The sequence below is a fragment of the Acomys minous genome (assembly GCF_964271855.1).
Source record: "Acomys minous genome assembly, chromosome: 11".
NCBI classification, from domain to species: domain Eukaryota; kingdom Metazoa; phylum Chordata; class Mammalia; order Rodentia; family Muridae; genus Acomys; species Acomys minous.
This window is the reverse complement of record NC_140492.1, coordinates 51,236,116-51,261,629: the sequence shown is the minus strand read 5'-3', so window position 1 is coordinate 51,261,629 and position 25,514 is coordinate 51,236,116. Positions and strand designations below refer to the sequence as shown.

The window sequence follows — 25,514 nt, the reverse complement described above, 5'->3', positions numbered from 1 at the left end:
ATTTTCTTGATACCAAGTAAAAGTACATAAATACTGTTATTTCATATTTGCTCTATTTTATAAGTAAAGCATATAAGTAGAATATATGCACATCATTCTCATCTCAGACTTTTTTTTTGCTCTTTATATCCATTGGTGCATATTTATTGTGCATGGCACTAGTTCACACAGGAAATGTCCATTAGTGTTTTCTAGAAATCTTAAAGCGTACGCAAAGCTTCCAACTCATTACTACTCCTGCATATCCCTGTACTCAGTGTGCTTCCATATTGCACACGTACATTTATGTTGCTTACAGGTGTAGTAAACAATGCTACAATGATCAAATACCATAGGAGTCTCTTTCCTTGCATGCTTTTGTATTCAAACAGTAAATCCCCTGCATTGAGATCGCTGTGTCAAAGGGTATGCATTCAAAATGTAGTAGACACGATCCACGTGATGTGTAACGGGTAAGAACTCAAGACAATGTGACAACGGCTCCTTCCACAAACTCCCCCAAGACATCACCAAACTTTTTGATTTTGCTAATTAGTCAGCTTAAAATCATCTTTAGCACCTTTGTATATTTAAATAATATTTGTATTTTTTGTTAGCTATACATATAAATGCCTTTGTCCATTTTTCTGTTGTGTTTTGAGGCCTGTGTTAATTAATGTCTTAGAATTCACTATGCACTAGAAAGATTTTCTCTTTTTCTTGTGATTAGTGGCAAGGATGCTCCTCCCTCCAGTCTGCAGGCCTTTTGTAAAGTTTTTAACTTTAAAAAACTTGTGAAAGTTTGTTTGTACCATTCACTAAGGAGTTGTTCGAATGAATTTAGCTAAAGGCAGTGTATTCTGGAACAGCAGGTTTTTATTTGAGTTGCATAAGGCCTCAGGGTTCCACAAGGCATGTCTGTGGAGTTCCTTGAAATACAGAACAATTGTGGTTCAAATGTTAAAAATACATGAGTTCCCATTCCTTGAGACCATGCTAGAAGCTGCACCCAATGCGGGAACGTCAAGATATGAAGGCACATGAAAAATTACACAGGTTGGAACTTCTCACTCAAGAGAAGCGATCAAGTCTGGGAGACATGCTTTACATGGCTTCACTAGAAAATGACTCTGTATCTGATTGCAGCCCTGGCCCCAGTTTCTTTCTTTCTTTCCCTTTTCTTAACATTTACATACTTATTTTTTGGGTGTTTTTTGTTTCCCCCTTTAATGGATATTTGAGAGGCCAACTCTTCCATTAGAGTATTTAAGATATTTGTGTATCTCAACATCTGTGTCCTCTTGCTTAAGAGAAATCCTTCTTTAGACAGGGAGTAAGTCACACACAAACATAATTGTCAGGTCAATCTTGTTCTTAGCAGTGGAATTAAGAAAAGGAACTTTTTGACTATATAGTAACCAGATTTGTAGAATTGTTAAGATTTCTGTGGCATGGAGACACTTTAAGCACCTTATATAAAGTCTGGTAAAAGGAAACATTGCATCTCCAATATCTCTGCCTCACAGTTACCTGGACAAAATGGGCAGGATCAGCTCTCACACAGTAGTTCTTTTTATTTTGTTCCAAATCTTACTGAAATTTCTTCTCATATTGAGCATCCATGTACTTTCCACTCCCTGGCTCAATTGTGATCCTTCAGAAGTACAAAGTACATCACAGTCTTTACATAGGAACAAATATTTGTAGAGAGGTAGAGTACCCTCCCCCCACCCCTTATTCTGTCTTTGAGCATCAGTCCTCTCAAGGAAAGTTTTGGTGTTCCTCACATTGTATATACATTTGAAGAGACATTATTGAAATCTCGATGGTTGTACTCTGGCCTCATCCCTGCATGTCACCTCCTTTAAATATGTAGCTATGAAAGGAACATGTTGTGGATGTGAGCAGCAGTCTGTGAAGAGAACATGAAACTAAGCAACCCCAGAAATATAAATCATAATTTTCTGGTCTTTCTTAAAACATGAGTCTTCGAGATTCATCAAGAAGCAGTGTGCAAACATTTTGTCTATGTAGAGACAATAAGATAAGGAAGGTGTTAAAGTCTCTGCTCTTCCTGTATACCCATTGAGACTTCAGTTTAAAAAAAAAAGAGAGAGAGAATGAAAAAAGTGTGACTTTACAAATTTTCTTTACAAAATTTTAGAATGGAAAAACACGCCTCAGGTGGATATAATTGGTGGCCAATCCGATGATCCCATCTCCTAAAGTCAAGGACTTTGCTGGCTATTTAGTTGGACACATGACCGAGGAAGGGTCAGAGGTCAGAGGTATGTAGCACTTCTGGCCCTAAAGTCACAGCTGCAGAACAGGAACCAGGGCCCCAAGAAAAACATCTAAGAAAAGGTAACAGATCCTCTCTGGAAGGAATTCAGACTTGTCCAACCCTTAGTCTAGCCTGCTTAGACCCATGTTTGTCTGCAGACACAGAGAACTCTAAGATATCGAATGTGTATTATTTTAAGTCACTATGTTAAGACAATTGTTATAGCAGCAATAAACTCTAACACATCAGATGAGGCCAAACATGAAGCCAAATATGCTTCCAGCTTTTTAAGATCCAAATGTTAAAATTGTGTAGCACTAGCAACGCATTGCACAGCCAACTTTTCCTTGTTTGATAGCCATAATTCTCGTGCTGAGCAAGGCTTTGTTGGAAATTGCATTAATAACTCAGAGTGCCATTTAGTCATTATTACTTCAGTGTGTTAGCTGTTATCTTGCTGATGGTGGTCCAAGTCTCCCGAGTCACTCTCAGCAAGTTGATCTTGCACTGGGGACAGTATCATTCGTAATTAATCTTTCAGTTTATCACTTTTACAAAGCATGTCCCTGGAACATTTTCTAACCCTCTGTGTTTTACACCTGGGTTCTCATGATATTTCCTTCCAAAATAAAGGCCAATTTGTACTAAGTACATTTCTAAACCAAGTTAAGGGCTTTATTAATTTAGTAAATGCTTGGAGACAACACAATTTTCACTGAGGTGTTGAGAGTAATGGAGATCGCGCTGGGAGCTTTTTAGAAAAACACAGTCTCAGAAATGCACAACCACCTGGGTACTCTCTCATGGGTTTGGATAAGAGGCATGGTTGTACTTCATGGCTTTGAGGCTGCCTTCCAAAGAAAAACAATCCTTACCAGTTAGTGGGTAGTTGATTATTATGTGCTCGGCAACGGGCTCATTATTGAACATATACATCTAATCATAGTGACTGCAAGGAGAATGTGTCTGAAAATCCCATTTAATAACTGAGAACAGACTCCATGAGAGTGTGTCGCTCGGACAGGTAACAAATGTATCAAGCCTGAAAGGGGCGTCACTTGGTAACCTGCCTGGTCCCAAAGACCGCCCCATGCAGTTCATGAAATTGCATGCATACCTGTTACAGTGTGGCTGTACTGCTGTATGTCTGATCATTTCCCTATTCTTCAGTCTCTACTGCAGGACCCGAGCTTGGATAAATGAATGAGTGACTGTACAAAGAGGCACTCATGCTTGTATCTTTACAAAGATCTTGAGGAAAACTGATATTTTTAAATGAAAATTTAAAGGTCAAAATTAGCTGAAATAAAAATAAAGTTAAAAAGCAGTATTTTAAAATATTAAATATTTTTGTAAACACAAAATGTATAATATTTTATGCCTGAAGATGACCATCTTTTCATCATCTGGGTAAAGGATGTGTAAACTGGGCATGGTGGCACATGCCTTTAAATCCCAGCACTAAAGGAGGGAGTAGCAGGCAGATTTCTGTGAGTTTGAGGACAGACTGGTCTATAAAGTGAGTACAGGACATCCATGAGAGGAACCAGAGGAACCGCTGTCTAAGGAAAAATAGATGAAGTGTATACACACACACACACACACACACACACACACACACGTGCACACATACAATGCATGCACACAACATATGCACATGCATGCTTATATGGATGCACACATAAGCATATCACATGCCCATACACATACACAAAACATGCACATATATACACAAAACAAATGCACACAAATGCATGTACACACACATACACATGCACTGGGTTTAATACATGTCTTTTAAGGAATTCATGTATCTGTGTGGTAGGCTTTTTTTTTTCTTGCTTCTACTAGACTAAACAAACATGAAATTTTGCAGGGAAAGAAGAAAGCAGGATATATGCTATAGAGTGTTGAGAATTTAACCCAAACATGAGCGTCGCTTCCATACAGTTTGGAAACTAAGACATTATAAATTTTGTAACAAGTATGTTCTGAATAAGTGATAGAAAAAAGTTATTGGATCAAACCTTCTTCATGTTATGGCTCTCAAAGTTTATTTTCACATGTCATTTTAAGAGCTGAACCCCACTTTAAGAGACACAGTATAATTAGGATCTAATATATAAAACATCTGAAAATAGAAGATGCATAAAGTGAAGCTGAGTGTCCCAGAGAATCCTGTGTCCTACCTAATCACCATATTATCTCTAGGAATCCTGATATCATGGAAAACATAAGTTATTGAATTAAAGTTTTTACTATTTTGCATAATTCTCCAAAGTACAGTGAACATCTACAAAGTGTCATGTAGAATTTGCCTTACCATGACTTTTATTGCTTGACTCATATAAATGTATATTTTTCTATTGAATTCCTATTATTTCCAAGGTCATTAATTTTTATAAAAAACATACAAATTGAAATGTTGTGCACAGAGCCAAGCTAATAGGAAGCAAGCCTTCATTAGCGAGCCTGTGATTGCCTTGGGTATTCAGAACCTTACTGCAGTCCCGAGCTTTTCTCAGACTGGGCTTTAAGGCACAAGAACCACCTCCTGAGTTGATAAACCTCAGTTACCTAGAATAGTTAGCCAGAACTACAGAAGCTACAGAGTGAGGTTAGTACATTTAGGGATATTCCAAGGCCCTTGGACTTTGATGGATTAGGTCTTTGTTCTCAGTTTGGCAGATGTTGTGGCCTATGTGCCAGCTTCCAATGCCTGAATGGTTCTTCCATCATGGTGTCCCTTGTGCTAAAGTTTGGGGTCCCTAAGCTCAAGAGTTAAAGAGAGCTGGCGTTAAACACACAGCTTCAGTCTAGAGCAGATGGAGAGTTTTGAGATGTGGCTCCTGCTTTGAATGCAACAAGGCTGCTATTTAGCTAGCATTGATGAACACGTGGGAAGGAAGAGCTGATCTGTGGGGCTTGTTCCTGGGAAATTCTTGGTGCAGAATTGCTGGGCAGTTGGTTGAACTAGAGCAGTTGTTTCCATAGTAACCAGAGTCATCTGTGAGTTCGAGGCCAGCCTCAAAATAAGTCTAGGACAGCCAAAGCTACAGAGAGAAACTTCATATCGAAAAATTAAAAACCAAAAACAAAACAAAAAAAAAAACCAAAACAAAAGAAAAAAACTCCTTAATATCTTTAATAGACTCAGTACTATTTTTGGACCTTTATTGTTAAATATTGAAGTAATGGAATAAATGCATGATAGATTTATTTTGCTATGACTTGCAGGAATTTCAGTTCAATATTAGAAAAGATGATGCCACCTCTAGCTAATCTCAGGTGCTTCTTTTGAACAATGATTAAATAAATATCCAATAACCATGGAATAAGCATTAAGTATTCCATGATCTTGGCAACAACTGAGACAGAAGTACATTTATTTCCACTTACAGAAGAGAGAATTGTTATGGACAGAGAACATGCAACTTTTGCAAAGTCACCAAGTTCAGTATCCTTGAGTTCGGAATTCTCCAACAAGTCTTCCTGGCTCTAGAACCACACATTGGACAGGCTCCTCCATCCTTGCTTGGGTTTAGCATCTAAGTCCTGAATAATTCACTCTCTTCTGTTTTGGCTTGGGGCATGCTTGGAATTACAATCATGCAAAACAACACTGCAAGCACATTTGATCTTTTATCACAAGAAAAATGTATTTGATGCTGCCTATCCCCAACCCCCAAGTGGAGAAGTCAAAAATCTCAGCAAGGTAATTCTTTCACTTTTACTTTTCTGATATAACACTGTTGTTTTGTTTTGTTTTGTTTTAACTGCAACATGAAGCACATTTTAATGTGACTTTTGATTTACTTCTATCTGGACCAAAAACAGGACTGCTTGATGAAGAACACGGACCCATTAGTTTGAAAATCCAACCACATCACTGGAGTCTACTCCCACTTAATCTTTCAAAGGCAGGAAATCTATGGCAAGATCTCTCCAGGTTCCCCTGGTGTTTCCTTACGTGGTTGAACTGACCCACATTTCCCTGAAACACGGCCAGCCCTTTAACTGTGAATACGGCAGTGCAGGGCCCCTGCGGGAGGCCGTGGGAAGGATAGCTGTGCATACTGAAGTGAAACGGCAGCAATACTGAAGAGGTCCCTCAACGTGGCAGCTGTCTATGATGTTCCTTGATGCCTGGCATGGAAAAGTGGAGGACATTATTTAAAGAACTGAACTCAGGAACCAGTCCATTCCCACTGCTCTGCATCACATGGAAGGAAATGGCACCCACAGGAATGCCTGTCCGTTCCAAGGAAGTACTTAGTCCTCTGAAACCAGGACAAAGTTGGTTAAGGTTAGCACAAAATGGCGACTGTGTCTTTCGCGTTAATCAAACCCTTAACAAATCTATCAAATAAAGGAAGGAGAAGCTATACGAGTAGGCAAAATAAATCTGACTTTGCCTGGCCTTGTTCGACTTTCCCCTCCCCTTGCAAGACTCCGGAATCTTCCTCTCCCTTAACATGTGGGAGAGGATGTGGGTGAGGGATGAACCGGTTGAAGATAGGGGAGAGTGAACGGTGGAACATAGGCCGGGATCCAAGTGGTGGGAGGAACAGCTCTCCGAACATTTGAAGCCTGGAATGATTTTATTGTCGTTGGCGCAAAGAATAAAAGAACTTCATCTCTCCGGGAGCACTGAGTTGTCTGTACACGAAATACAAATCCAAACTGAGCTCACAGCTTCCCGTTCTGCCTACCGTTGTCGTTACTCTCCATTTTATCTTCCTAAGCCTCGTAAAGTATTTTGTCCATCTTATTTCAGAGACCTTTCTCCCAGCCACGGACATCTCCTTGCCCCTCTTGAGCCACAGGGATGTTTGCAGTGCTTTCTTGGACTGGCCTTCTTGCCTTCCTTTGTTTAGTGCAAACACTGCCTGCAGCAATTGAAACTGCCGGATCCCTGGCCTCTCGTTCACGAGAGGCTGAAAACACAGGCCAGAAAGTATTTTCTTAACTGAGCAACCGCCTTGATAAACACAGCTCAGCTGAAGTGGAACAAAACGCAGTCTAGACCTGAGACAGGCTAATGGGAAGCCTCCTTCCCTATTTTCCTATTTTATTTCACAGTTTTAAGCTTTGAAATTATTATAAGTTATGAAAATTTGTCTGTAAATGTGTTGCCTAGAAAGGAAGTTAAGGCTCTGGAGTCCTGGGGAATAAAACGTACATTTGTACCATGTTTTAAAATAAATAAAACAGAAGACAAAAGAGAAAATAAATTCCTTTGAAAAGCAATGTGTGCCTTGGTCCTTTAGAGAAACCACTTTAGTAATGATTAGGACAGAAATTATCAGAATAAAGTGAATAGCAAGCAAGAAGCACTTACCTATTTTGAGAATAATGAAGAAAACACATTATTGAAACACTTGTCTTTGCATAGAAAAAGAATCCCCATTTAAAATGAGGGTATGCTAGTAACTCAAATTCTTACATACCCAATTCTCTAGCAAATAATTGCATGCTGACGTTGGCTCTGTGTGTCTTTAGTAAGCGGCCATGGCTTGGAAATAGAACATCTTAAATCGTGAAAGGATGTAGCCAAGGGGTTGGGGGGGAGACCCTGTCTAGAATTGACAAGAAGCCACTTTCTCTGTTGTACCAGAGCCTTCAACATATTAAAACAAGTGCCCAAACCAAAATAAACAAACAAAAATGTGCTGGAAAAGAGGAGGGAGAGGATGAGAAAATAGCTGCATGTTGTTGTTGGTTTTGTTTGTTTTGTTTTGTTTTTTTATTTGTATTTGGTCTGACTACAAATCAGTAGCAGACAGAAGATGGTACTCTAGTTTTTACTTCATTCAGTCAGCATTTGTTCTTATTTTTAATTAGTTCAAAATACTCCTCTGCATTTCCATTCTATTGTACAAATGTAGAGAGAAAAAGAAAGAAGGAAGGGTGGGAGGAAGGAAGGAAGGAAGGAAGGAAGGAAGGAAAGAGAAAGAAGATGAAAGATGTTAAAGGATTAATCTTTGCCTCTGAAGACAATTGGAGATCTAGGTTCTCTAAAATGTGAATCTTAAGGAAAATAGTTTTTTTTTACAAAAATGGAAACAAAACTGCATATAGGATGAGTGAGTGGGATCCCAGAGTCCCCTGCCAATAAAGAAGAGAGGGAGACCTCTGACATGGACTTCCTGCTGGCTAGAGCCCACACTCGTCTCACACCTGTGGGTTTTTTTTCTGGAGCTCCTGTTCCTTTGTCATGAGTTGGTAAGCTGAAGAAAGTGGAGTCAGAGTCCTTCCGGGCAGCTTTGACGTGAAATATTTCAGGAACCATAATTTGCCCTTTATGACCAGGTAAATTAGAAGAGTGGATTTCTGGGCCACCATTATTTACCTGTTAATGCCGAATTCCTTGCTAAGGGAGGCCTGTACCAGCCTAGTTTTCTGAAGGGTTTTTAGTCAACAGTTGGATGGATAGGTCCTGTTACTCTGATCCCCTCTAGCGCTTGGCTTTTAATTATTACATACGAATTGTGAAATGCCACCTCTAGTAGCTACAGCCCAAAGCTGAGGTCATTAATATTGAAGTCCAGAATGGTTGCAGGTGCAGCTATAGGCCAATTCAAAGGTGGGGGTTATCGGGGACAGCATCTGAGGAAATAAATTCAATATACTGTTCATTTACCTTTTCAACTCAAAGTTTATAGGAATTTAATCACTGTTTGTTTGTTTGTATTTTCAAGATATGGTTTCTCTGTGTTGTCTTTGTAGTGTTGGAACTCACTCTATAGACAAGGCTGCCCTCAAACAGAGATCCACCTGCCTCTGTCTCGTAAGTGCTGTAATTAAAGGCATACACCACTACTATATAACAAAAACAACAATGTATGGTTTTTTAACCCTTTTCCATCTGGTATAGGTGTTTTCCTCTCCTAATCTATATTCACCTCGTACAGAGGCATGCATGAATGCAGCAAAGTGGTTTGTGGCAGGACCAAATTACATAAATAGAAAAAAACAGGAAAAAGCAGGTTTAGACATGATTCTAGCCCTTCAGAACTTTATACTTAATTATGACCCACCACATGAGTGTACAGAAGGCAAACCGGTGCCTGTGATGTCGGGAAAGCATCTGCTGAGCCTGAGGCGAATCTTAAAAAACTCAATTTCAATTGTGACCCAAAGGTGACCAGAAATTCAGGGAATCTAGCTGAATTACTCTTTGAATGTCACATCCCTACCTTCGGCATTGCAAGCCATGATACGCAGAAAGAAGAGGCCTAAATGAAACAAAAGCCACAGGAGCCGAACACAAAGCATTTAATGCCTCCCTCTGCTGCACCATTTCCCCACAGTGGTGGTGTTCACAGTGCAGATGCAAGCTGTGGTGTGAGGAGTGATCAAGAGCTCCCTTGGACCAGTCCCTGCTCCAGTGGGGATGAGATTAACTTATTTTCTATTTTCCAACAAGGCTACAGAGCATATGGCTTTATTTTTAATCAGAGGCAAGGTTCTAAACTTGGTCGTCTTCATATACCTAGAGGAAAAATAAAAAGAAATGTCCTCATTAGGAAAAAATACACATATTAAGGAATAATGACCAAGATACTTTTGGCATTACATTTACTTTCATTACTTTTTTTTTTTTCAGCAATCTCTAACCTTAAACTTGGGAGGTCAACAACAATGACCACGATTGAAAGAGGCTAATTAAGTTAATGAGGTGAATACAGATCAAGTGAAATGTATAAATATAGTATAATTCTACAGCTTAAACAAATAGTATGAATACACACATATATACATATGTGTGTATGTATGTGTACGTGTGTGTGTGTGTGTGTGTGTGTGTGTGTGTGTGTGTGTGTGTGTGTGTTCGGAGTGAGATGATGAAAGCCAAATGCCTTCACATAGTTGAGCATCTTGAGGGATGCAATGAATGTGTTTTAGTAATGTAACATACAACATCATACATTAACTTGTTACCACTGAATCTTCTCTTGGATTAGCATTTGCCTATCATGGTATCACAGCCACGGAGAGAAGGCTATGGGGCTCTAGTTCAGTCGGCTAATCTGATTCGAGCCTGATTGCCAGAAATATTGACACCTGGTTGGAATCACTGCAGATGGTTTTTGTTTGTTTGGTTGGTTTTTGTGGGATTTTTTTATTGCCAGTGTCTTCCAAAGATCTGCTGTGGAGTATGCAAGAAAGGACCTGCCTCAAGTCCTCCAGTAGACCTGACCATTCCAAACTTGCCTGCCCCTAGGAATTCCTGAGGGCTTCAGCTAAAATGCAGGTTCTGATCAAGTAGTCTTAGAGTAGGGCCTGCCATCTGGGCCTACCACTGCAGTTGCTGACACTGGTATCTGTAGAACCCATTTTTAAAAGCACAGATACAGAGTCAACAATGAATTCCTTTATAGAGCTCTAATGTTTCTCATGTTGACATAGCATGTATGTTCGCCTGTTGACATGTATGTGCATACATGATGATGGGATCCCTGACATTGTGCATCCAGACGTCATATGCAGTTCTAAACTAGTTTTAGAGAAATTCACATAGAGTAGATGACATTTCATGTGTCAGTGCATTTTTTTCTAGCAATGGCTCTGCATTTTGGTAAAAGGCTGGAAGTTTTATACAGGGGACTCTGTGACACTTTTATTATTCCTTTTCCCTTTCTAACAAATCCCAGTAAAGAAAAAAAAATCTTGGTTTTTCTTTATTAGATGAAATATGGCTAAAAATTTGATTTCCTTTTTCTGAAATAAAATTGTGATGAAATCTTTTTAGAATTCATGCTGCACATTTGGCTTCGCTTCTACAGAGCTGCTTCAGGGTTTCTCACAAACCTTCACAGACCTTGGCACAGGGGATTCTCTTTAAAAGTTCTGTTGAAGCCTAGTTGCTAAACTCTTCCAGTTTATTTTACAGTATGACATTTTTGTTGCTTTTTCACTGCTTCAGCATTCAGCATTTCAATGAGGATTTTTTTTCTTTTTAACCCTAACTTTGTGCAGAAAAGTCTCCTAGGGATTAGAAAGACATAACGGATCTAGTTGTAAAGGCCTGGGTTCGAATGTCAGTTCTCCCAAGTACATTCATATAACATTGGATATATATTTTATTTATCCTACCTTTTGTTGTCTATAAAATGGGAATAATATAAGTTTTGTAGATTTCTAATGAATATACCATATTTTCTAGCATATAAGACAACTGGGCATATAAGAGGACTCTCAACTTTTCCAGTTAAAATATAGAGTTTGTAATATACACGTTGCATGAGACTACCCCTCTTCCAATGAACACTCTGTACAGCAGACATGGACATGTGTCTATTTGCAGGCAGGTCACAGCCAGCCAGGTGCTTTGTTAAATGCCAGCAGTCAGCCAGTGCCTTCCTACTCTGGCCCTTTAAGGCGCGTGCCACACTCAACCGGAAGACGGAAGAAGGTAACCTACCGAGTCCAATGGGCATGTGCTGGTGGAGAGCCAATCCACCATCTACGCTCACGTTCCCCTCCTCGAGGTCAGGAAGATGTGTGCAGCCTGCTCCTCCCCGTTTCATACTCCCCTCCAAGAGCAGGGAATCAGCTGCAGCACCCCATTCCCGCCACTGTATGCGCTGAGCATACGAAGTAAGGGGACGCAAGCCGCAGGTAAAGTACCTGGTGCTGGCATAAAGTACGACCCCCGACTTTGGCATGGAATTTTAGGGTCATATGCCTGAAAATACAGTATATATTACATGAAAAATATATATTCCATGTAAAAATTCTGCAATGACCGATTGCAGTAGATAAGTTACTGTTAAACTTACTCTAAAGGGTATTAATGCTGAGCGGAGCACCCTAAGTTATGTAAACAGTGTCTTATGTCACTGTATAAAGTATTCAGAGTCATCGGTGTCTAAGCGTGACTGTTTCTGCATGCTGTCACTGCTGAGGCTAATACACTGTCCACAAGGCTCGTAAATAGGAAATGCAATTATTTTATTTTAGGAAAAAAACGGTGGGCACAATGGAGGTTTAAACTTATGAGGGGAAAATGTATGGTTCCCAAAGGAGCTTCCAGAAGCATAGAAAACTCCAGTTTCTTCTGGCATTCTTAACCTAACATTTTGCACACACGCGCGCGCGCGCGCACACACACACACACACACACACACACACACGCACGCGCATACCCACACGTGCACGCGCGCGCGCACGCGGACACACACACACACACACAGAGAGAGAGAGAGAGAGAGAGAGAGAGAGAGAGAGAGAGAGACAGACAGACAGACAGACAGACAGACAGACAGACAGACAGACAGACAGACAGAAAAATGAGGTGGACTTTTAAAAAAACAAGCTCTTGTGGCCCAAAGAGCAGAAGCCATGTTATTTGTCCAGTGCGTAATCTCAGAACACTCAAATATTTTTTGAAATGAGTTCAACCTCATTTTTCATTCAAAGATGAAATATTTATTTCATAGAAAACCCTTGCGTTGAGGGTTATAAGTGAAATATTTTAAACTAGAATAAACCCTAAAATTCAGCCAAGAAAAATCCATTGTTCTTTACAAGATATTAAAATATTTACCGATGAACATTGTGTAAAAGCAGACAAGAGAATGAATGACTGAATCTCTTCTATAACTACATTATTCAATAATAATACTTAGAGTAATTAATTCTTTCAGAAACTGTTCATGTGCCAAAAGCAACATGCTAGCCTTCTAAAAAGGACCCTAAACTCCTGGGAGCGTGGGAATGTTATTTGACATTCCTGGGGCTTTAGTTTACCCACCTAAATACCGAAGGATTAGTTATCATTCTCATAAACTTATCATCTATACAATTAAATTAATATCTTACCTCCCAGTGGGCCAGATAATTTATCATTTAATACTTCTTACACAAATGCCTTTTTAAATACAGGACACATTAAAATGGCTATTCACAAACTCTCAGGGACACACACTACTAGTATTGGGTATCAAAGGCAGCTAATGACATTGATAGATTTCTCATTCCCCATTTTTTTTGGATAAACCAGTGCAGTTGAGGGAACATGATGAAAGCCATACACGTTCCGAAGGATGGGGCTGGGATTTCGGTCTGAGCAGGATTGCTTTCAGCTACCACCGCACTGTATATGGAATCTGTGTATAGTATGTCTTGGCATCTTCTGTGTTGTTCTAGGTGATGGGTGAGCAAATCAAATGCTCTGTGGCGAGATCATTCCAAGCAGTTCACCTTTGTGTGGCCAGCATACGTAACGTAAGTCAAGGAGTAGTGAGAAAAGATGAAGCGATGCCAGTGGCAATAGGTACCCGCTAATGAGAAGAGAGTGCAGGGGAAGAACAGTTCACAATCCAGCACTGCTGGGCTTCACATGCGCAGTCACTGCCGAGAGCATCTTCCTTTTGGTCATTTGACTTCACCAAATCACATTTGCTCATCTGCAAAGTGATCATATGTTATGAACTTTTCAGACTTGTTCTCCAGAGTAAATGTCATAATACATGTAAAACCTGCAGTGTGTTGATGCTGAGTAGGACAAGAGGGCAAGAAAGGACCAAAGACAGCTCGCAGGGCTAGAAACTGTGTGCTGATCGTGGCCTTTAGCACAGTATCTCACAGAGCATTTACTGTTATTATTTATTGAATATCAGCTGTCTGTGACTGCCTCCTTTATCTGGCTTATAAACCCCTTGAACACAAAGCCCGGTCTGTCTGTGGTGTACGCCCCTGTAATCGCCGGGTGGTTCTCAGCACACAGCATCGAGGACTTCCCAAATCCTTCCTGAGTGATACTTGAGGGTTACCCTTGTAGCTCTGTTGGCCTGGAACAGTGCCATGCTGGAAGCTTAGCTAGAAGACTGCTGAAGAGGAAAGCAGCCTTTCCGTCTTAAACCTACTAAGTCAGCAGTTCTGAGAAAGTCTGTATTGATTTGCTTTTTTTTAAATAAAGGAATAATAATTCCCTTTAAAATCGTGGGTGAACAACTAACCAAATTAGACCTGCAGTTTATATACTAAGATGTAGTCCCTGATGAGGCTCTGCTTTGAACCACCCCACTGCCATGCTGCAGGCCCTTCCAAACATTAATATTGATGCTGCTTGCTTCTGGCAGAGCCTGTTGGATGTGGCATTTCATAATTCAGATGTGAAAGTAAAAAGGGCTCACGATTTCAACTGCAGTGCCCTTACTATTCCATGCAAGGACCAAGAGAAACTGGAGTATATAAGAGAAAAGTTTAGAGAACTGATACTGTTTTTCCCTCCAATCTCCAATGAGAAAGTTCTAATCTTACTTGTGTTTGTATGGCCATAATTGTAATATTTATTTGTGGATGCTAATGACTTTTTCCTTTCCTTTTCTTTTTTCTGCTTAGAAAACATATCCAATAATATTTATTGTAATCTAAATGTTCCAGGTACACTGAGAACAAATTATAGATTAAAAATAAGGTGTAAAGACATTTAAAAAAAAAACCTTGCCGAACAAAATTATTCAGGAAGCCAAAATAGGGAGTCACTCAGGACTGGGTTTTCTTATTCAATAAATACTTAGTTGGCCTTCAAGATGGCTGAGAGGGCAAGGGGGATTAACACCATGCCCAACTAAGTATCTGAGATTGCTCTCTGGTATTCACAGTGTAAGTGGAAAGAGCTAGCTTCCTCAAGTTACCCTCTGACCTCCACATCTTTGCCCTTCCACCCCAATCACAGTAAAATAAGAATTAAAAGCTAAAATAAATATGTGTTGAAACCTAGTATTCACCAGACAGGATATATTCATAAACAAAACAGTCACTTTCCTCAGGCAAAACTCTTTTTGTTCTATGGAAAAAACAACAGCAAAAGATCAATTTTTAGTTATTTCAGCCAATTGATGATAATTTCTCATCCACATAAATCAGGTGCTAGTCTGAGTTAGGGCTCCTCCTACCATCTGACACAGGGGAGCTCTTACTGAGCTGGACCAACAGAAGAAAACAAATGCAGGTGGAAAAAGTATGCTGAGAGATAGCAACGATGGGGGAACATAGGGGCACATGTGTGGGGAAAGCCATAGTGCCATAATAAGTATAATAAGATGAATTTTGGAGACAAAGGCAGATGAGGAGAGAAATGACCACAGGAATAATAATGTCTTGGAAAGTAAGATTATAGGGCAGAAAGTGGAAAATGGTGAGGAAAGTTGGGGACATACATATCTCCCTGATTGTGGAAGCCAGGCACGCTGTATCAAGGGACATGGTCTTGGTTCCTTGTTATCGTATACGCTCCTGAGGTCCAGTCATGCAGCTTGTTTCTGTTTATTATCTGTACCCATCTTGCCTAATAAAGGCTGAATGAGACCTTAGGGAACGAAGGCAAGCGAGGTGTGAGGGAAAGGCGTATGTACAGGGAATTTTGATAAGAAGCCCCGGTTTTTCCTTGAGAAAAGGGGCTCTGGATGTGTGGGGGATGTGTTTTCTCATAAAGAGTGATGCTGGGTGAGGGGACTTGTTAGTGGACCATTGAGTGCACCCCAGGAAGGGAAGATGGCTATTCAGTGAGGGAAGTATTGAGAATGGAGCTTCAGACTCTGAGAAGGGGACCACATCTTCCAGTGTCTCTTTGGCTTTTAAATGGTTACATTTACTTCTGTTTCTTTATTTTTATTAATTAATTTATTTTTGGTTAATGTTATGGTTTGATTCATTTGTTGTTTGTTTTTTCCAGAGTTCAAGAATTCTATTTCTTTCCCTCCCTTTCCCCATAAGCATTTTTCTGCCTCCTAAAATGTGTGTTTTTGTTCTCACAAAACAGGATCAGTAATCCAGCACATACTGTAAAAGTAAGTCAGGACTCTTCATAGGCACCAACACTTCCTTTTAATAAGTCTCACCTGGGCAATCAGCATGAGCTTGGTACTGGAATGCAGTTGTGCATTTTCTCACCGTGCACCATTCACTCTGACCTAGTCTTTCGGAAATTCCCCTCTAGCCATTGCTTCTCTCCAGCGTCCTTCCTGTTTCTGAGTTAGGGAGATGATGGAGAGGTACATCACACCTCTCTCTCTCTCTCTCTCTCTCTCTCTCTCTCTCTCTCTCTCTCTCTCTCTCTCTCTCTCTCTCTCCCTCTCCCCAGGTGAGCATGGCCTCCTGCATCTCGCTCCTCTCTGCTGGCTTATTTCTCAAGATACAATCAGCATCCTCTCTGTTTCCCAGCACCAGCCAGGGGGGTTTTACATTTTGTACACTGGAAAGATACTTTGTGTTTAAGTCCACATTAAAAAGTATTGTCGCATTTTGAATTGTCATGACGTGTTGTGTAGTATAGCCTTAAAAATATCCCTAGAGACTATTGGTATCATATGATATGAAGCTTTAGTTCTGAAAGAAAAATAATTTTTATGGAGGTTGGCAGAGTTTTGTGACTATTTATTCTCAAACACATTTTTAATCTCTCCAAGAAATTAAATGCAGACAACATGAGAGATGAGTCCTAGAATAGATAGCATACCCCATAGCTCTTCATAAACCAAGTGTTAGGATAACTGATTAGTAAATTGTGAGAAAAAGAATTCTTACATAAAGAACAAAGTCATAACATGGAGGAGGGAGGAGTCTGAGGTCCTGTTAATTGCACCCATGACATCAGTCTGAAGTTATGATAGGCCACGGAACAGGAAGCCATTATTTGCACAGTGTGTGAAGGACTGAACTCTCTCATTTACATAATAGTGCATCAGATACAACGTATAGAAGCAGTGTTATGGGAGGGAACTGACTCTACATGCTCCTCACCAGAGGAGAAATTTCCCTGGAAGATCTGAACTCTTTGTAATCATCTCTCCATGGCCTACACTGATGTTGACCCTAAGGCTTTATGCCAAGCTTACTCCGCATTTCACGCCGGCGTTGAACTTGAGACCCACCTGACTCGGCCTTCTGAGTACTCCAGATTATAGAGCTGAGCCAACAGGTCTGGACTGTAACAACCCTTGAAAAGTCACAGGGAGGGTGAAAGTTACTCGTCACCTAGGTGGCCATGGTGCTGTGCTCAGTGTGCAGATGTGTGGATGCAGCAGGTGCCATGGGAGCGTTAAAAAACACGGCTCCAACCCTGAAACACATATACCGCCTCATGAAGCCAAGATTAGGGCTTGGAAGAAAATGGAAAAACCTGTACCAAAAATAAATCAGTAATAGAGAAAGATGGTAAATACCAATATCTAATAAATATCGCTTAATAATCAAATGTGCACATGCTAAAATCTCTTACAAGTGTTATGTTCTGCTATGAAATTTTCTTGGCAATGCTGGCTTTCAACCTTTATATTTCAGTGTATTTACTTTATTGCTCGTTCCATGCTTTTGCACATTTAAAAAAACCTATCAGTCTTTTTGTTTGGGTGTGCTATGACTCTAATTCCACATCTGTAACTAGGCCATACTAACTCATGCTGTGAGCTTGAGTTGTTTTTTTGTTTTGTTTTGTTTTGTTTTTGTTATTTCTGAGTATGGGGAGAAGCCATGGGACATGGCAAAGGTTGTTTCCTCCTGACGCTACCACCGTAAAGCCCTGAGCTCACTGCTCCTTCATCACTATCAGATGTTTTCACAGAGATATTAGCAGCCTTCATTGTGTTGCCTGACTAGCAAGAAATAAGGCAGGACAGGAGTGGTGCATGGAAAAGAGTGAGGGTGTGAGGTTCAGTGGCACCACCTTCAAGTGTTTTGCAACACTTTCCTCTTTGTCTCCAAGTGGCATAGGACAATAATTATTGTACAGTGTAACTACATGGAAATAGTCTCTGAAGAAAGGCAATAAATTAGTACCTGTAAGAAAATCCAGCAGTCTCATTCATTAATTGGAGCTATGCCTTTAGGAGAGCGTTTTCTTCATATACTTCCATCATTAAATGGAAAGCCTACTGACGTATCAAGTAATTACAACAACAATAACATTATTATTATTTCTATTATTAAGTAATAAAATTATATTATTATTGTTGTTGTTGTTGTTGTTGTTAACTATAACACAGTAGCAGTAACTGTAGAAAGTTCTTTTCACAAATAGTTTAAGGGTCATCATTATTATATTAGTCATGCCCACTATGCTGAGATGAAACCTCATGAGCAAAGCAACTTAGGAAGGAAAGGGTTTATTTTGCTTATACTTTCATATTATAGTTTATCACCAAAGAACTCAGGACAGGAACTCAAACAGGGCAGGATCCTAGAGGCAGGAGCTGATGCAGAGGCCATGGAGGGGTGATACTTACTGGGTCACTCCTCATTGCTTTCTCATCCTGCTTCCTTATAGAACCCAGCACCACCAGCCCAGGGGTAGCACCATTTACAAGGGCTGTGCCCTTCCCCCATCAATGACTAATTAACAAAAATGCCCCATAGCAGTGGTTCTCAACTCGTGGATCACAACCCTTGCATATTAGATATTTTTATTATGATAAACAATTGTAGCAAAATTATAGTTCTGAAATAATAATTTTTATTATTGTCAATGAAATAATTTTGTGGTTGGGGTCACCAAAAAAGAATTGTATTCAAGTGTCTCAGCACTGGGAAGGTTGAGAGACACTGCTGTGCCTATAGTCCAATCTTAGGGAAGCATTTTCTCAACTGAGGCTCCTTGTCCTCTGATGATTATGGTTTGTGTCAGGTTGACACACCTCTAGCCAACACAGCTATCTTCATAATGACCCATATTAGAAATGTGTCTCTCTCATGGTAAGCTTTACCTCTTTAAACACACACACACACACACACACACACACACACACACACACACACACACACACACACCTATATGTGTGCTCTGGCTTTACATATACCAGAAGAGGGAATCAGATCCCTGTGAGCCACCATATGGTTGCTGGGAATTGAACTCAGGACATCTGGAAGCAGTACATTTAACTGCTGAGCCATCCCTACAGTCTCAGGAGACCTTAATTACAATTTCATGTAGTATTATATAGCCTCTAATGAAAAAATGCTTATGAAAATATTCTGATACTCTTTGTATCTATGCTGACAACATAACTGTTATGAGTAGAACAATGCAGACTTAAAGGAAGATGATAATCTTTCTGGTAGAACATTTCGGTCTCAAGTAATGACATGTCACAGATTATTCAGTGGCACAGAGACTTGAATTCTGTGTTGTGTTTTCCTTCATTTCTTTGATCAGAATTCTTACCAGCAGCCATTGTTTATCCTATGACAAGCACTCCATAATAAATCAAGAACCAGAGAGGCAAGTAAAGGAGCCACTGACACTCAGAGACCACAGTGGTGTGTCTGACTATAATACATGAAAAGTTCACAAAGAAGCCACCATCCCGGCTTCTGCTTCAAGTAAATACAAGAACTTCTTTCACTAAACTTCCTAAGCATTGCCTTGTGGGAAGTGTCAGGACTACTTGTCAGTGCTGCTGCTTGGGTGCTGGATGAAAGCTGAGGTTATGTCCCTGATGTTTAGGATAGTATGTGAACACCTGAAGTAGGAGACAGATTCCAGACAGGTCTCATGGTCAGCAGAGAGAATCTTGAGGTTGAAATCTACAGAGTGCTGACAACATCTGGCACGGGTATTTCTGTAGGTCTGTGTATGGATAGACTTAAAGATGGTAATCTTTCTTGTGGAACATTTCATTCTCAAATAATGACATGTCACAGATCATTCAGTGGCAAATAGATGGTCTCTCCTTCTCTCTCCCCCTGCCTCTCCCTTTCTCCTTCTCTCCCTCTTCACACACACACACACACACACACACACACACACACACACACACACACACACACAGATTCCCTCTTGTTGCTTCCAGTTTTGGCTCCCCACTTGTCATGATGGGGAGTTTCTAGTTTGTGAGCTCCTTCCTTCCTTTGTTCTTTGTAAATGGAAAATAACATCTTCTAAGTACTTCTAAGGGCTTCTCCCACTTTCATTTGCCCACTTTCGTTGCAACCACTAAGAGCAGAAGGCATTTCCACATGAGTACCTGTCTTGGAGTGTTGCCATGGGATGGCAGCTTGGGAAGGACCGCAGGTGGATCCTCTGAGACAACACTCCAAAGCCCCACCCGCAGTGCTATCTTTGAAAATAGCCAAATAATCTTTGTGGCATTTCATGTCCTGACTCTTATTGTTTCTCTAAATTTGTTTTCTAGTATTCCTTTGAATCTCATAATAACACAATTTGATGTAATAAAGCTGGAAAACACATGCAAACCTGTTTCTAATGGCAATACTCCCTCCAATATTTGTTTTCCTGGTGGATCAAATTAGTCATACAAAAATATATCTTTGGGAGAGTACCACCCCCACCCCCACCCTGAAAGCCACCCCATAGATTCTACATTAGTCAAGTCCAGCACAGTCATTAGCATGGTTTATAGTCAGTTGTAGCTTTGAGTGAGGGCACACAACAAATTTGCTAGTTAATTGTGGGCCTCAGTGTTTCCACACACAGAGAGGCAGGGGTGCCTCTCTGGCTCACGCGTACTTGAAAACCAAATTACCTAGCTAATAGGCTAGATGTGTCTGTGTTTTTAGCTTCCCTTTTGCTAATGTTGAGCAACAGATGGAAGGGTTAAAGACGTGACAGTTGGCTCATGTGTGACATATCCTATTTCATTCTGGAGTGTTTTTAGTGTCATCTGTAGAATTTGTTGTTTATTTCGCTTTCTTTGTTTGCAGGCTTAGGGGATTAGTCATGTTCTCAGGGAAAAACAGATACTGTTCATAAATCATCAGCTCTGCGGGTCATTCATTTTAAACCACCTCAAAGTTCCTTTCTCTTCCCAAAGTTCTTATCATACACTGGCTGAGAGGAAAAATGGATGGCCACACTCTTCTCTAGATAGACAGTTATTCACGTAATTTAAAACCCCACCAGACAGGTAATTATACATCATCTCCCCGTTGGTATCTTTTACCAAGAAAGCAGAAACCCATGCTGAAGTTTCATAGGAAGCAGTAGGTGTTGGCAAATGCCATGGCAAATGAATGGTGCCCTCTGGTTTGTATCTGCAAAGGGCCATGGTGCTTGCATCAGAGGCTACCTAGCAAGGTTATATCATATGTGAAATAAAGGGATAAATAATCTATTCATTTTCCCCTAACAAATAAACACTAAAAAAAAAAATGGGAAAATCAGGAAAAACCACAGGGATGAACAACTAGCAGCAAAATTAGAATAATTAAGATTACCATGCCATCTATAACTCACACGGACTCTTCCTGCCAACTATTAAGTGTGTAAAATGTTGCAGATCTCCTAGCCCTCCTAACACATTTTTCATTCATACACCAAGGAAAATAATTCTGTCCTCCAAGCTTTCTTTTTCATTTTAGGATGGTGTAGGGTGGGATGAGGATATGGAATTAAATATTAGCTCAATGCTTGGAACATAGCAAGCACTTATTAAACATTTATCATCTTCATCATTATTATTTCATTTTTCAAAGCATCAAGCTAGATTATGAATTCGTAAACTTTTCATTATTAAATATCCATTTTTTCCAAGTACACTATCACTGGGAGTATTTTTATACCAAACACAGTGCATTAATCATGTAATAATTATATTGTACTCCCATTTTTTAACTGTTCCTAGGCATTGAGGTGTCAATTAGAGCATCAGATGTTTGTGATAAATGTTAATCATAAAGTTCACATCCCAGCTTAAATAAGAGTGGCATTTTAAATAACTTGTATTAAACTATACTGTCTTATCATAGATGTATATGAGTTGACTAATAATAACATCATAAGTAAATACATGGCTAGAGACCCTGGGCAGGGACACACATTCTGATAATCACATTTGTAATGAAAGATGTAGTATTTCATGGCTTGAGATTTATTGATGACAGAAGGAGCTACAATAAAGGAGCATGGCATAGAATCAGCACCCCTTAAAACAATCGCCAACAATAATATTAGGACTATAATTTTAGAAGCTGGATCCCCAAATCATGCATGAATAGTAAGACAAAATTTTCAATTTGTTACCGAGTCAACAAAGATTTATTATGGGCCCTGTAAGTATTTGTTTACAAATAATATAAATGAAATAGTTGAACTGGGGAAGCAGAGACTATGGGGACAGGCATCTTTGATCATACTTGAGGACAATCACAAGAGGCACAGGGCTGGTCATTGCATCTCCCCGGTAGAGTGCTTATGCAGCAAGCCTGAGGCCTTGGGTTTAGTTTGCAGAACTGCAAAACAAAAGCACAAGCCATAACATAAAATGGGAGGAGAAGGATGATCTATCTGCCTAATTCTCCATTCCCCACTAGAGTTGACCAAGATTCAAGTCACTGTGGATCAAGTCATCAGTAATTTGTTTTCACAGTAGAGAATGTCACTTTGGGTTGATTTTATCAAGTGAACTTTTCTCAGTCTATGTACACAGGATATTTTAAGAAGCACTCTCATTTGCTTTGCTGAGCATCAATTACCCTCTTCCTTTTCCCAGGCCACTAAGGTCCAGCCGATGTCACTGGCTCCAGCTGTCCCACACGTTTTCACAGACAGCAGCACTGTAACTCTGGAGTGTGACTAGACAAGGAGGAGTGACGCTTCGCTCTTCTCGTACAGAGCTCCGGTTAGAATGGGAGGACACGGGACATACTTTGTGCCTGTGGTCCCTGTTGTCTGTGACCGTGTGTGAAACGCACTGTTGAGAACCTATCAGTGGAAAGCCGTGATCCTTGAACAGCGTTCCGTACACAGTGGAGCAGTCAGTAGCTTTGGGGTATGGATGGCTGATGACAAACTGCAGTGTAATTCAAGTGTTTCCAGTAGATCTCACACAGACTGCTGTGTTTGGGAGACAAATATCCGTGTGTATAGCTATGAACGTACACAGTTTTCAATCTCTCAAAGAAAGAAATTTAGAATATACAGTTTCTCCCTTTTTAATGTATTAATCCAAACACCTCAAAGGTCTGTGTGCTAATGAGCAAGTATGGATAGGAACCAAAACCTGCCCTCACTTCAGCCCTATTTCTACAAGTACAGTGTCCTAGGTAATCACTGTGCTGTGGTCCCACCTCCCCACCATAACTACTTTCCAGGGCTAATCTAGTAGAAATCAAAGGGTCTGGAAGATAAGCCCATCCCACCCAAATCAGTGACATGAAGTTGGTGTACTCTACATCTTTCCTTCCGCAGGGAGGGAGGAGTCTGATTTGTCTCTAGCAAGACGAATAGATCAAGTAAGCAATAAATAGAAATCCTGTTGCCTTTTACACATTTCCATGATTTCCCCTGCTGCTTCGGCTAATTAATTATCAATGCTATTTATGTTTAGACAAGGGGGTTTGTCTGCTTCGCAGCCCATCTGCTTCTTGGTAACCTTGCTGTGAGGTCATGGCAAAGCAGAGTTGCTGATAAAGTTATCATCTCCATGGCAACCTGCTGCTATGTCACAAACACAGGAGTGTGACCTCACTGCAGTTTAAAGGAGAAATCAGACACTGTCTGTTGTGGGAGGCGATAAGAATTTTTAATCAAACATGCAGTTTGTTCATATCCAAACACACGCAGGTGTGCACTCACACATACACGAACACACACATACACACACACACACACACACACACACACACACACACACACGAACACAAGAGAGAAGAAATTGTAAGCATGTTATTGCAATAAACTTGCTTGTAGTCTATTGATTTAAAAAAAAGTTTGCACACAAGAAGTGCAGTACAAACATATGCCTACACTTGGATGATACATCCCCTGGAAATATAATATTGGTCCATGCGACTTTTTTTCTGATCCATAAACTATGAAGTTCTCCCTTCTTCGATTTTTGTCATGCTTGCTTCTTTTAACTCCTCAATGATGATGAGCATTCAACATGTATAACCTACTAGAGCCTCAGGAAAGCAGATGGGTCCTGAGCCCACAGCTCGGCATGCAAAGCCCAGCTCTTCTCTGTGCACCAGCCTTCCTGATTCTGTAATTTCTGCCTCAACAATGAAAACTTTGCTGGAGTTTCTTGTTGGTAAAGACAGTGAATCCTCAGTGAAAAACTGCAGTAACAAAATGTTCTCTGGTTTTAAGCACTGATGACATTTCAGTGATAAAAGAATTAGACATTTCTGAACTTACTTGGTCCAGCTCTGTTATTTTATAGACAATCCTGGTTGTAGTAAAGAACTGACCCAAGGCAACTCAGAAACACCTGCTTTGATCATTTGTAATAACAGCTACAAGCCTTTCTTCAAGCAAGGTAGTTTGGGTTCATCTCACCTTCTGCAGAGCCTGAAAATGACAGCGGTAGTGCATAGTTTTCTAACAACGCAGGGCCCTAGCTTTGCTCTGTAATGCTTTGGAGTTGCCAGTGGAGGGAATAAACAACCATCAAGCAAACAACAGCTCTGAGAATGTAGAGATCTAGTTTTAATACCAATTTTCTGGTTCTGTTTAGCTCCTTGACATGGTCATTTAGAAGTAGCCACAGCTCCTTTAAAATTCACCTTCAACTCTCTCTGTAATGAAAAGTGTGATTTCAGTTGGTTATTTAACTAAGCCAAATATGAATTCAATTGATTGTGGGCATAATTCAGTGATTTTCCCTTTTGTTTCCTTGATCAGGTTTTTTTTAAATGTCCAGATAATAATATTATTTTATTCTGTTAAGATTCCATGATTATTTTACTATGTATCTCCCGGCATAGATGACTCATTGCCTTGTCTTATGTTTACCAAGGTTCAGCAAGCAAGCAACTTCTACCCAGCAGATTGCCTCCATTTGTACAGCAGCCCAAACACAGAAAGGGGGATTTTGTCATGTAGCCATAAAATGTCTCTCATAAAGGTATGGACAAACACAGAAGAAGAAGGTGGATTCAGAAATCGACCCACAGAAATGGTTGCCATAAGTTCTTATCAACCTCTTATTTTCTTCCTTGGATGGTTGGTTAGCTACTTATTCAGTTGGAGGTAACTGGTTATAAATACTGCGTCCTGTAAATTCTGCATCTCTCCACCTGTCAAAGAGCTGGGGAAACAGCATTCATTGGGCACTAAGTGCTGTGAAAGCAGTGGGGCCAGTGTGCAGAGTACGAGCTGGGTATATGCCAAACAAGTCAAAGGGACAGCATCAAATATCACACCGGTTGGCATGTTTCATAGTTAATTTATCCAAGTGTTAGATGTCTAAATAAAAGACTTGAGCAAACCTAGCATTAAATGACAATATTTCAATAGATGATTGTAAAGACAGATTAGAAACCTTCTACATTCTCATCATGA

The 25,514-nt window shown here is 40.1% G+C and overlaps 1 protein-coding gene across 3 annotated transcripts in view; it reads left to right on the top strand.

The window, feature by feature from the left end:
* The window catches only part of LSAMP (limbic system associated membrane protein), a 2,140,464-nt gene that overhangs the window by 1,050,046 nt on the left and 1,064,904 nt on the right, over positions 1 to 25,514 (top strand). The window contains exon 1 of one of the 3 annotated variants that reach the window (XM_084800475.1): positions 11,758 to 11,887. The exons of the other annotated variants lie outside the window; for them this stretch is intronic. Within the exon in view, the coding sequence (XP_084656601.1) occupies positions 11,767 to 11,887 (121 nt within the window). The 5' untranslated portion in view covers positions 11,758 to 11,766. Of the gene's footprint in view, positions 1 to 11,757; positions 11,888 to 25,514 lie in introns of those variants that run through there. 3 annotated transcript variants of the gene reach the window in all.